Source organism: Camellia sinensis, chromosome 3, assembly GCF_055761805.1.
Source record: "Camellia sinensis isolate YWXY chromosome 3, ASM5576180v1, whole genome shotgun sequence".
Classification (NCBI taxonomy): Eukaryota; Viridiplantae; Streptophyta; class Magnoliopsida; order Ericales; family Theaceae; genus Camellia; species Camellia sinensis.
Genome location: NC_138963.1, coordinates 137,858,133 through 137,869,706, shown reverse-complemented (window position 1 = coordinate 137,869,706; position 11,574 = coordinate 137,858,133). Strand labels below are relative to the sequence as shown.

General features: G+C 34.4%; 2 protein-coding genes across 2 annotated transcripts; one reads left to right on the top strand and one right to left on the bottom strand.

Moving 5' to 3' along the window:
- Positions 1–635: 635 nt before the first annotated feature.
- Positions 636–6,281, top strand: LOC114296469 (uncharacterized). Its single transcript, XM_082920908.1, has 3 exons — positions 636–943; positions 3,820–4,329; positions 5,861–6,281. Exons 1-3 carry the CDS (start codon positions 731–733, stop codon positions 6,056–6,058), a joined length of 921 nt encoding a protein of 306 aa, XP_082777034.1. The 5' UTR covers positions 636–730; the 3' UTR covers positions 6,059–6,281.
- Positions 6,282–9,020: 2,739 nt separating this feature from the next.
- Positions 9,021–11,252, bottom strand: LOC114296468 (pentatricopeptide repeat-containing protein At1g19720). The gene has a single exon (XM_028240760.2). The coding sequence runs from the start codon at positions 11,250–11,252 to the stop codon at positions 9,021–9,023; it is 2,232 nt and encodes a 743-aa protein (XP_028096561.2).
- Between the last annotated feature and the right edge of the window lie 322 nt (positions 11,253–11,574).

Here is an 11,574-nt window from a genome sequence, read left to right as displayed (position 1 = left end):
AAAAAGTCACTAATTTTTAATTTTTAGGCCTCATTTAGGAACAAGTTGTTTTAGTAACTCTTTGAACTTTTGGCTAAAATGTGATGTAAAAAAAATTAGTATGTTTGGGATGACTTTTTAACTTTTTACGAAAAGATGTACAAAAAGTAAAAAAAAAAAGAAATCTTTGACATTTTGGTGTGGGTTGTTAGTTTTTTAGTTTTTTTAGTGATTTTTTGACTACAAAACCCACTTGCCAAACGAGGCCTTAGCGACAATTTAAAAAATTCGTTCCAGAAAAGCGTCACTAATTTACTTTATAAGAATCATGACAAAAAAATCAATAATTATTAATTTTAGTAATATATGCAAAAAATTATTACAAAAAATTATTTTTAATAATAATTTTATTAAACACTTATTTTAAATAAAATTTAATAAGAATTAAATTCAATTAATAAGACATATGGATAATTTATCCTCAAAAGTATGCAAATTTTTTAAGTGAAGTTTTGAAAAATTAATAAAAAAATTAAATTTTTAATTTTTTTTTAATGATTTCTTAACTTTTTTTTGTGTTAAAAAAATTGACTTTCCACTGTCTTCCAAAAACGCCCCAAATAAGTGTAATAGGTAGGGGCAATGATGACCACAAGGAAATGGAAGTGATTTCCAGAACATTGGCCTACTACATAAATAAGGACTAAAACACCGCACGCAACACCACCAGAGTCAGAATTCTTAGTCTCCGATGGCTGTCTCTCTCTTTAACAATTTCTCTCTCTACTATTATCCTCGCCTCTCTCTCTCTGCCTTACCTTCTAAAACCCTAGTATCTCATCATCACCCCCACCTTCTCACCACATACCCTTACATTTTAGGGTTTAATTCATCTCCATTCATCACCTGCAATTACAGGCGTTCATTTACATCCTCTCTCACAGTCCAGGCCTCTACTTTCCAAGTACTCTCTCTCTCTCGACTGTGCTAATATTAGGGGTGCAACTCGGGCGGGAGATTTTTGATGCTCGAATTGCAATTCGGGCCGGGCTTGGGCAGAACCAATGGCCAACCCGAGCAACCCGAACCCAAATTCAATTTAATATATTATATAAATTATATAATATATAATATATATATAATTTAATAAATTATGTAATATATATAAATTAAGTAAAAGAGTTAGTATTAATTTTTATTTATTTATTTATTTTTGGTTAGTCTTCTATTAAGTAAAAGAGTTAGTCTTAATTTTTATTTTTTATTTTTTTTTGGTTAGTTTTCTACCATTAGATTAGGATCTTTTATGTCTACCCTTATATCTACTTACAGGTTTCTGAACTCGGGCAATTCGGGCAACCCGAGTTCAAAATACAAAGCTTGGGCCGGGCTTGGGCAACAATGTTCGGGTTCATGGTCGGGCTTGAGCGGGTTTGGGCAGTACCAAATACAATTCGGGTCGGGCTTGGGCAGACCCCCAACCCGACCGAACCCGTCCGAGGTGCCCTAGCTAATATTGCCTTGTTTTATTTTCGATTGAACTCAACAACATTTTGAATTTTTAATAATTGATTTTTGTAAACAGTGCATGTTCTGTTGAAACACTCCTATAAAATCAACAAAAGCAAAACAAGATTCACAAAAAAGATCCTTCAACACCAAACCAATAACGGAAACTATGCATTGGACACAACTTGAGCTTTTGCACTCTACTTCTTTTCTTCAAATTATTAATGTTAAGAATTTCCATGATTCCATCTCAACTTGTCCCACCCCATTCCTTGTGTCAAAAAGATTTTGATGGAAAAAAAAAAAACCCCCAAGGATCAATTTTTGTCAAATTCATTATTAGATGATGAGTCCATTTTGTAGAGTAAATTTGATTTTAAATTGGAGATTACTAAAAAATTTATCCATTTCTTTGAAAATGAAAGGGAATAAAAATTTGTCTAGACCATGCTTATGTATTAATTAGTTGTGAGATAAGAAGCATGCACACGGATACAGACATGGACACTAAAACAGACACGGCAAGAACATGCCAATCCAAAAATTTCCAAAAATATAAGAATCGATATACGCGCAATGTATAATTTTATATATTTTACATCATCTATACGAATATTTCTGAAGTTTAAAGGAAGGAAATATGTATAAATTTATATGTTATTATTTTATAATTGGATTTTTAAGTTATTTTTTCAAATTTGTAATGTGTTTCACATATGTCTAAACGATAAATACACGCGTTCCTTTTGTGTTTGAAGTGTCTGAGTTTGGGATTTAAAAAAAAAAATATATATATATATATATATAATAGGACATGTTTGGACATGTGCCGAACAAGTGTCAAGAAGTGTATGATGAGTGTCATGTTGATGTTGTGTTAGTATCCAACACCCAGTATCCGCACATCATGCCACCTTCTTAAAAGTGTCCGTGCTTATAGTATAAGTTGTCTTTAAGACGATTTTCCCTTGTGTGGTTCCCTATATCATTAAATGCTTCTAGAGCTATTTTATTATCATTTAGCCTTTATTAGGTGATGAGGGTGTGTTATTATTAAGTTGGAGTTTTCAACAATGTTTTTGCTGTAGGTTCAATTGCAAATTTGTTGCCTTGTTTTTTTACTTCTGGCTCATAGATTTAAATTTTGTAGTTTATTGTGGTTGTATTAATTGTGACTAACTTTGATTTACTAAGTCTATGATGGATATGATGCATGAGCCCTTTTTCTTTCCTTTTTCTTTTTTGAAATTTGCTATATCTACTGACTAGTATGCTAATAGTCTTTTGTCAAAACCACAGGCCATCATTTCTCTTTTCATTGTCTCTGCCTTGCCCTTGTAGCCTCCTGGTATTTTTCTTCACAAGCTCTTCGACAATAGCTTTATTATATCTTTTGTAATGGGTGCTGCCTCAAAACTTTTCATTAAGTATTCCTTGGTTGATCTGTGTTTGACTTCGCTCTTACTAATCTCATCATTTATCTATGTGGTATTTTCAACTTATGTTCAACTTTCATTTTAATGTTTCCTATCTTCACCTCATGTTGGACTTCCATCTCAAGATCCTTGAGACACGGCTAATCTTCTGCATCAAAGCTTACACTACACCTCATCTTTTGCCTTCTTTCAACTTGTTCTACCTTCAAATTCGCATCATTTCCTTTCCTAACCGTCCCATAATGTGTTTCCATTGTAAAAGATCGAAGAGGTGATTTTTTATAAAAACCTTTTTATAATTTCCTTCGATATAGAATGAGGTAATGAGCGTGTGTGTGTGTTGGGTATGAATGCATCCATTAGACCAAACATTGGGTGGGGGCTTTGATGTCAGAAATTTTTTCTTGTTAGAAGGTAAGATTTGAACGCATTAGTTATAGCTCCTAAAAGGTTGAACTTTTCAATGAGGGCAGTCTTTGTGGGCAAGAGGTAGTAGCTTTTTCAAATATTTTTCTTGTTTGTAGTTGCGTGGCGTGGGTCATGTAAGTTTTTATATTCACCTTCTTAGTGGCTGATGGGTCCTACTTTAGATGCTGTATAGCTATAATTAAGTAGGTATGCTGTTGTGGAGTTCTCTTCCAAATAAAACTGCTTTCCTTGATATTTGGATTTTATTGTGCTGATATTGACAATTTTGACATTTCATCGAGAAATCCTGTTGCTTTCCATGACTCTCTATTATTTCTATATAAATTCAAAATATTAATAATAGTTTCTTATTTTCACATTTTCATGCAGCAAGATTTCCCACAACGGAAACTTGATATCTGAATATAATGTTTTGTTTCCTCAATTGTTTATCCTTTATAATTATGTTGTAATCAAAATTTGCCAGACAAATGAAGATGAGGGTCAACCACATGATACAAAAATATCAGATAGTGAAGCAGATCCAAGACGGATGTTCACTTTGAAGACGCTTATTAATGTTTACAAGGAGGCTATCCTAGATGGAGATGAAAAAACTATATCTGAGGTTGAGTCAATGATTAGCATTGTGGAAAATGAGAAGAATGAATTGGCCCAGAAACTTTCAACTTTTTCAGCAGAGATAAACTCTGGGAAGGAGAAATATATCCGCCTGCAAGCAGATTTTGATAACTTTAGGAAAAGATCAGAAAAAGAGAGACTGACAATAAGGAGTGATGCCCAGGGAGAAGTAATTGAGAGCCTTTTGCCCATGGTGGACAGTTTTGAAAGAGCAAAGCAACAAGTTATGCCAGAAACAGAGAAGGAGAAAATGATTGATACAAGTTATCAGGGTATATACAAGCAATTTGTGGAAATCTTGAGGAGCTTACGTGTGGCTGCTGTACCAACAGTTGGAAAGCCGTTTGATCCCTCGGTAAGTTACATCTCTTGAGACTTGCTCAGTTTTTGCTTTTATTGCTCTAAAATCAATTTTGTGCTGCTTGCTGGTTCATGCTTGGAAACTTATCTTTGGTTTGCAAAGATAAAGGTTTAACCCTACCCAAAAAAAAAAAAAAAAAAAAAAATAGAGGAAAAAAGATGAAGGTTTAAGAGAATCAATGATACTATCATGGAGAACAAATGTTCAGATGGACACCTGTCATATTTTTGTGCAAGAATCTAATAGGAATTATGTCGTCCACAATTCTGGGGATTGTGGTGTGGGGATGTCAAAACTGATTGCAAACCTCGTTTGGAAGTTGGGGAATACATCTGACCCAGTTAGGATCAGTAATGTTGCTAGTTGATCCCATTTCCACATGTTTGTGTCAAGACAGATTCTCAGCCATTCGGCGAGTTGCTGACCGCTGTGCTCAGCCATGGGGAGAGGTTTGTTGAAATCTGTTGAAAATCTCAAACTGATGTTGATCTCACTCTTTAACTGTTTCTCTCATTTTCCTTTACGTGAATTCCTAGATTGTTTCAACTTTCATTTGCATTCTCAGCAAATTCATTTGTGTGTGAAGAATCATTGTCATCGAAGTGGCTTTAATGTGGACGGCATAGTTGTCAAATCAGGATTCGAATCGTGAATTGAAATGGTATTGTACCGAATTGCGAATCGAATCAAATTGTGAATAGTAAAGATTTGGTCACATTTTTTAAATTACATAGAAAAATATATCTACATACTTAGATATTAAATATATCTAATAAATATGAAATATTTAGATTTAAATCAATGAAAATAATGTTTTTAAATGATGATCATGTGGTATGGGTAAGAAGTTAACACGGTTCACCTTTTTCCTTTTAGATACTATTTTTTATCAACCATTTTTAATAAAGAAAGTAAACAAAGACGAACTTTTAATTTTCAAACAACAATAACTCAACAACAATGTTTCAACTTTTTACAAGGTTAAAAAATGAAAATCTTTAATTTTTTTCAAAAATCTTGCTTGATGTCTTCAAAAAATTCATTTTGTAAATGCAAGTACTGAGATGTAAGCCTAGAATATTGTAGAGAGACAATTCTTTTTTTGTTCTTTCTTTTTTTTTTTTTTGCAAAGATTTGAGTATTTGCGAGTAAATAGGGAGAGAGAAAGTCCAAAGGTGGCATATAGTAATCCTAAAGATCTTAAAAAGATTGTGTGAACCCTTTTCCAACAATAAAAAATCAAAAAAGAAAGCAAAACATCGAATTTAGCGAATCAAATTGATTCATGATTCACCTATGATTCATAGCTATTTGCGATTCATACAACCTGTTTGTATCGATTACCCACTGAATCAAATTGAATCGAATCATACGATTGGAATCGCAAATTGTCCGATTTTAACAACTGAGGTGGACGTCAATATGGTTCTTACTTAATTAACTTGATGATATGTAACTAGGGCCTTTTTCATATGCATGTCTTGTTTTGTCATCTATTAAGCTTGGTTTCCTTTTCCTGAAATAGGTGCACGAGGCCATTGGACGTGAGGAGTCACAAGAGTACAGGGAAGGCATTGTAATTCAAGAGTTCCGTCGCGGATTTATCATTGGGGATCGATTAATAAGACCAGCAATGGTTAAAGTTTCTACTGGCCCTGGTAAAAGGAAACCAACTGTAGCCACTGAGAAATCCACAACAGCTGCTGGATTAGATGACCGGTAGTTGCACCACTATGAGTTCAATTTTTAGAGTTAGAAAATGCAACTCCCTCAGCATCCTGTGAAGCTTTTATTGTTTACTCTTTTTTCTTTGGCAGGCAAATGTCCTGATGGGTAATTTTATGTTACACAAGTACTATTTGTCGGCTCAATGAGGCAATCAATGTATGTTTGTCTAAGACATTCATTTGTTAAAGAATTTGTGGTTTGGTTGCATAGCTGCTACATATTTTGGAGCATGCCTGTAGGCTGCAGGTGTTAAAGTTTCCAAACAAGAATGCATGTAGAATTTGTCATTTGTTCTTTCTATCTATTATTAGTTTTTGAACAATTTTTCTAGCACTGATGAAATGTAGGTTTATTGAAAATTGGTTACTCAACCAAAAGAAACCACTCATTTTTTTTTTTTGAGATTCTGAAGTGGAATGTGCTGAAAATTGTAATTTTTATGCACTTTTGGTTAATAAGATATTATACAAAAAAATAAAAAATTAACAGTCAATTATATGGATATTTCTTCAACTTTATGGAATATCACATTACCCTTTAACTATAAAAATATATATTTGGATGCCTCACCTTAAATTATATATTTGGATGCCTCACCTTAAATAATAAAACTGTACATCAAATTCCAAGATGGTGTTAATTGTACAAACATAAAAAAAAAAAAATACCATACTTGAAGAAACTCAATGAAAAAAATGATCAAAATCATCACGTGATCGCCATCTACAAGAAAACATCCTTTTGAGGTCAAGCGTTTTTTTTTTTTTTTTTTGAGTGGGAAAGTCATAAAATAAGTATAAAGAATTTACACATTTATGAGGGGCATTTCTCAAGTAATACACCAAATCCAACAACGCCCCCCCCAAAGAGGGGGAGACTAATACATATAACTAACTATAACAATCCCGCAATTGCGGTGGCATCGACAAGAAACTAAAAATAAAATCCAAATTTGCCCATATATCCTTTTTTCCCCCAAGTAATCCCTACCTTGGGGATATATGGGCAAGAATACAAAAGAAAACCACCTAGATTACATAACAATTGAAACACGCACAAAACAGAAATAAACACGCTAAAGCATCCACCAAAATCAATCAACTATGCTAACCTCCCCCCACAAACTCCTAGTCTGTACCATGGATAGAACATGGAGTCCAATAAGCAACTCGCACCTCACAGTCGTGACATCTATAGCCACTCACAAAAGCCATGATGAAGGAAAAAAGTATACCCCATGAAAGATCCCCATAAAGTCACATGAAACTCGCACAGGCAGTCGCCATAGTTCATGGTTTTAGGGAGAATAGTGAAAGCCGATAGTTACTGCAGCAACAGTCACATTCAAAGCTGATCCAACCATGAAAATAGACATCACATGCCCCAGTCCCTTCCTTGGCAGATCACATAGTCTCAATCCCCACGATAGCCTCTCTCACTCCATGTCAGGAGTTGCTTAAAGATCAAATCGGAATGGGTCATATGAAGACAAGAAGCAACCAGAAACCAGTACATTCCCATCTCCCAATCTCTAACTTAGCTGGTCATCGAACTATAATTCTCCATAGCAGTGACCCCTTAATCACCCTTGGCAGAGATGGCACAAGCACAAACTCATATAGAGTCATATGACGATCACGCATTCAATTAACATGACTTTGATGCCAAGTTAGTCAATATTATACAGAGAAAATTACATACCTCAACTTTTGGGGATGTGAGTTTATTTATAATAGTTGATTGTTTGCTTGGCAAGTAGTTTAAGTGCTTCAGAAATCATTTTTCAAACAATTTTCAGTTATTTAGGATTTCTATATTGATAAGACATTTTTATTGATGGGGCCACTAGATAAGCTTAAGTTTTACAAATTTTAAAAACAAAAAACTTTTAAATTTAACAACATTTATTATGTTTGGTTTTGAATGATTTTTTTTAAAAAAATATTTTATTTTTTTAAGTGTATATTTATGAAAAATGTATTGATTTTTTGTATTCTTTAATATTTAGCAATTTTTTTTTTTAAATATTTAATTTTTAAGTGTATCTAGATTAAGTGAATTTAAAAAATAAAAAATATGGTTCAAATATTTTGAAAAAATCACCAAAGACAAAAGCAACACGAAAAACCCAAAAAAAAAAAAAAAAGTTCAATAATTATTTTTGAAAATTTAGTGTCATGTCACCATTGACACGTGGTATTACTTACCAACAATAAACCTACTTTGCTACATATACATGAGAAGGTGGCAAGATATTATTGAAATGGTGATACCAATGACATGAGCATTGTATTGAACATTTTTTTTTCTTCTTATTTAATGTGTTGCTTAATTTTTTTTAAAAGAATCAAACTATATAAAATTAAATATTAACAATACAAATATATTTTTTAGAAAATATCTTTTGTTTGCTTGATGGGGGGATAGACCCCATCAGGCCTCAAGTCCGTCGCCCCTGTGGATAATTCATAATTGTGCCACATGACAGTGTTGGTGATTTTTATTCCCTCACAAAAGGGTTAGTGATTTGCTTGTTAAATATTAATGATAGAAATGATGTATACTTTAATTCAAAGCTAGGCACAATGAAAAACCCAGAAACTGTTAAGCCTGTACGAATCAAGAAGAACAATCTCACAATCAAACAATCAAACAAAATGATCTATATATATGGTTATGTCAATATCTTGCCATTATCTGTATGAATGTCCAGTTTTCCTGAAGAAAGGGATCATCTTCAATACTGATGTCCTGATTTACAAATTATGTCAAACTTCATAACAAATTGTCAAGATTCACTACTTCCACCCTGTTCAGCCATCTTATCACATGTCTTTAAGTTTATCTTTGTACCAAATTTTTTTAAAGCTCATCATACTCTTTGTATCCGCATCCCTGATGTGACATTAATGTTAGGCAGGAGCATTAACTCTAAAGTGCCACAAAAGGTTACATTATCAAGCTAAGTTCCCGATTTCCCTTTGTTCAGACAAGGCAGCAGCATTATCGACCATCCCATGAGCTGAAAAAGCAGAAATCATGGCATTACACACAGCAATATCTTTCGTAGTAACAGAGTCGAACACCAATTTAGCATCCACAACAGAACCACATTTAGCATACATGTCTATCAATGCACTTGCAAGGGTATTGTTGAGTTCAATATTCTGACTCTTCAAAATATAGCCGTGTAATGCTCTCCCCGCACTCACAACTGCCATATCACTGCAGGCTGGCATAAGTATCATAAAGGTGATTAAGCTTGGAATGTAGCCTTCAGTCAACATTGCATTAAAGAGTTTTAGACCCCTTTCGGGATGCTTATTGGCAATGTGTCCTCCAATCAAAGAATTCCAAGAAACTGTGTTCCTATCCTCTATATTCCAGAATAACTTAGTTGCCGAACTAATATCATGGCATTTTGCATACATGTCAACCAATGTACTCGACACAAAGATGTTAGACTCGAAACCATTCTTCATTATATATCCATGGATTTCCTTCCCTTGGCGCAATAAACTTAGATCGGCACAAGCTGCAAGAGCACCAGTAATTGTGATTGGATTTGGTTGTACTAACACATTTGGCACGTCGACACAAAAGCAATTAGTGGAAGGTGATTGCATGATCCGAAACAACTTCAGAGCTTCATAAGTAAGCCCAGATTGTTGAAAACCAGATATTAGAGCATTAAATGAAACAATATTTGGCTTCAAGCCTGTCTGGGTCATCTCGCATAGTAACTTATATGCCTCGTTCTTCTCCCCATGTCTTGCATGTCCAGCAAGCATTGTGTTATATGTAATCTCATCGGGCTTTAAAGCATCGTTCTTCATTGATCTATGAAGCCCTAACGCAGAATCCATTTTCCCCTCATTGACATAATTTGCGATCATCTCATTCAATAAGGTAATATTCTTGTTCTCTACCTGACCAAAAAGTTTTTCTGAATAATCGTTCCTTCCACATTTTGAATACATATCAATTAATGATCCTTCCACATGAATGTTCCGATGAAGATTGCTTTTAACAGCATATCCATGAATTGCCCTGCCTAAGTTTAGATCTTTCATACCAGCACAAGCTGGCAAGATGCTTGCTACTGTCACGGCATTTGGATTCTCATGAAACAACAGCATTTTATTAAACACATCCAAAGCATCTTCAAAATACTCATTTTGAACACAACCCGAAATAACTCCATTCCAAGAAGTAACTTTTGGCTTCAATTCTTTCTCTTGCATCTCTTCCAAAGATTGGAAAGCTGAATCAATCTCTCCATTCCGAGCAAAACCCGAGACAAGGGCATTCCAACAGATCAAATCGGGCTTCACTCCATTTACTTGCATTGAATGAAAAACATCAATTGCCTCTTCTAGATGCCCTCGATCCATGTAAGCAGAAAAAAGGGCAGTCCACGAAACTACATCTCTCTCCCGCATTGTATTAAAAACATTTCTTGAATATGTCAAGTCCCCACAATTTGCATACAAATCAATGAGCCCGTTACCCACAAAAACATCGGTCCCCAATTTGTTCCTGATTACATACCCATGAACCATTTTACCAATCCTCAATAACTTGACTGCCGAGCACGCCTTGAGGATTGTGGGTACAAGATATTTATCGGGCAGCATTCCTTCGTGAACCATCAATCCAAGCACTGCAAACAACTCTTCCCATCTGTCAGACTGACAATAAGACCCTATCAACGCAGCATAAGCAAGCACAGTTCTCTCGGGAATTTCATCGAACAATCGACGCGCATCATCTAATGATTCGACCCTTTTCGAGTACAGTATCACAAGCTTGTTTCCAATCAAATTGTTTGATCTCATTAAACCCAACTTTACATACTGGCCATGAACTTGCTTCCAGACGTAGAAACAGCTACCCTTTGTATTGAACAGGTTTAAGAGATAGAGACAATCAACCTCATTGTTGTGTTCGAAACTCAGATTACTTATAATTTTTTTCACACCTTGAGCTGTTGCGAGTAGTTGGGCATGTGGGTCTGTTTGGGTGGACACTAGTGATTGTTTCAGAGCAGAATTTTTAGCCGTTATGGCATGAAAATTGGATTTTGGAGGGAAAACGTTGAATCTGTGGTGGGTAGTGGAGATGTTGAAGGATGAATTGTCAGGAAGAAGATGATTAGAAGGAAGCAATCCGCTTTGCAGGGTCGCCATTACAGAAGCAAATGCCCAAACCAAAGATTACAATTCGGTTAGAGAAAGACAGAGAGACGTTGGGGAGTTTTGGGCCATGTTTGGTTCTTTTTTTGGAATCACAATTCCAATCAAAATTTTTTAAAATTCTTAAAATTTATTTATTTTTTTTATAAATAAAATTTAGGGGTATTTTTTTTAAGGTACCTCATATTATGATTTTATAGTATAAAGTATATCAAATATTTTCATGATGTCTAAGGTTCCTTAACAGGATCCAGAAAAATTTCAATCCCAGAGAAATTCTCTCCAGAGGAAATTGAAATCCAGAGAAATTTCAGTT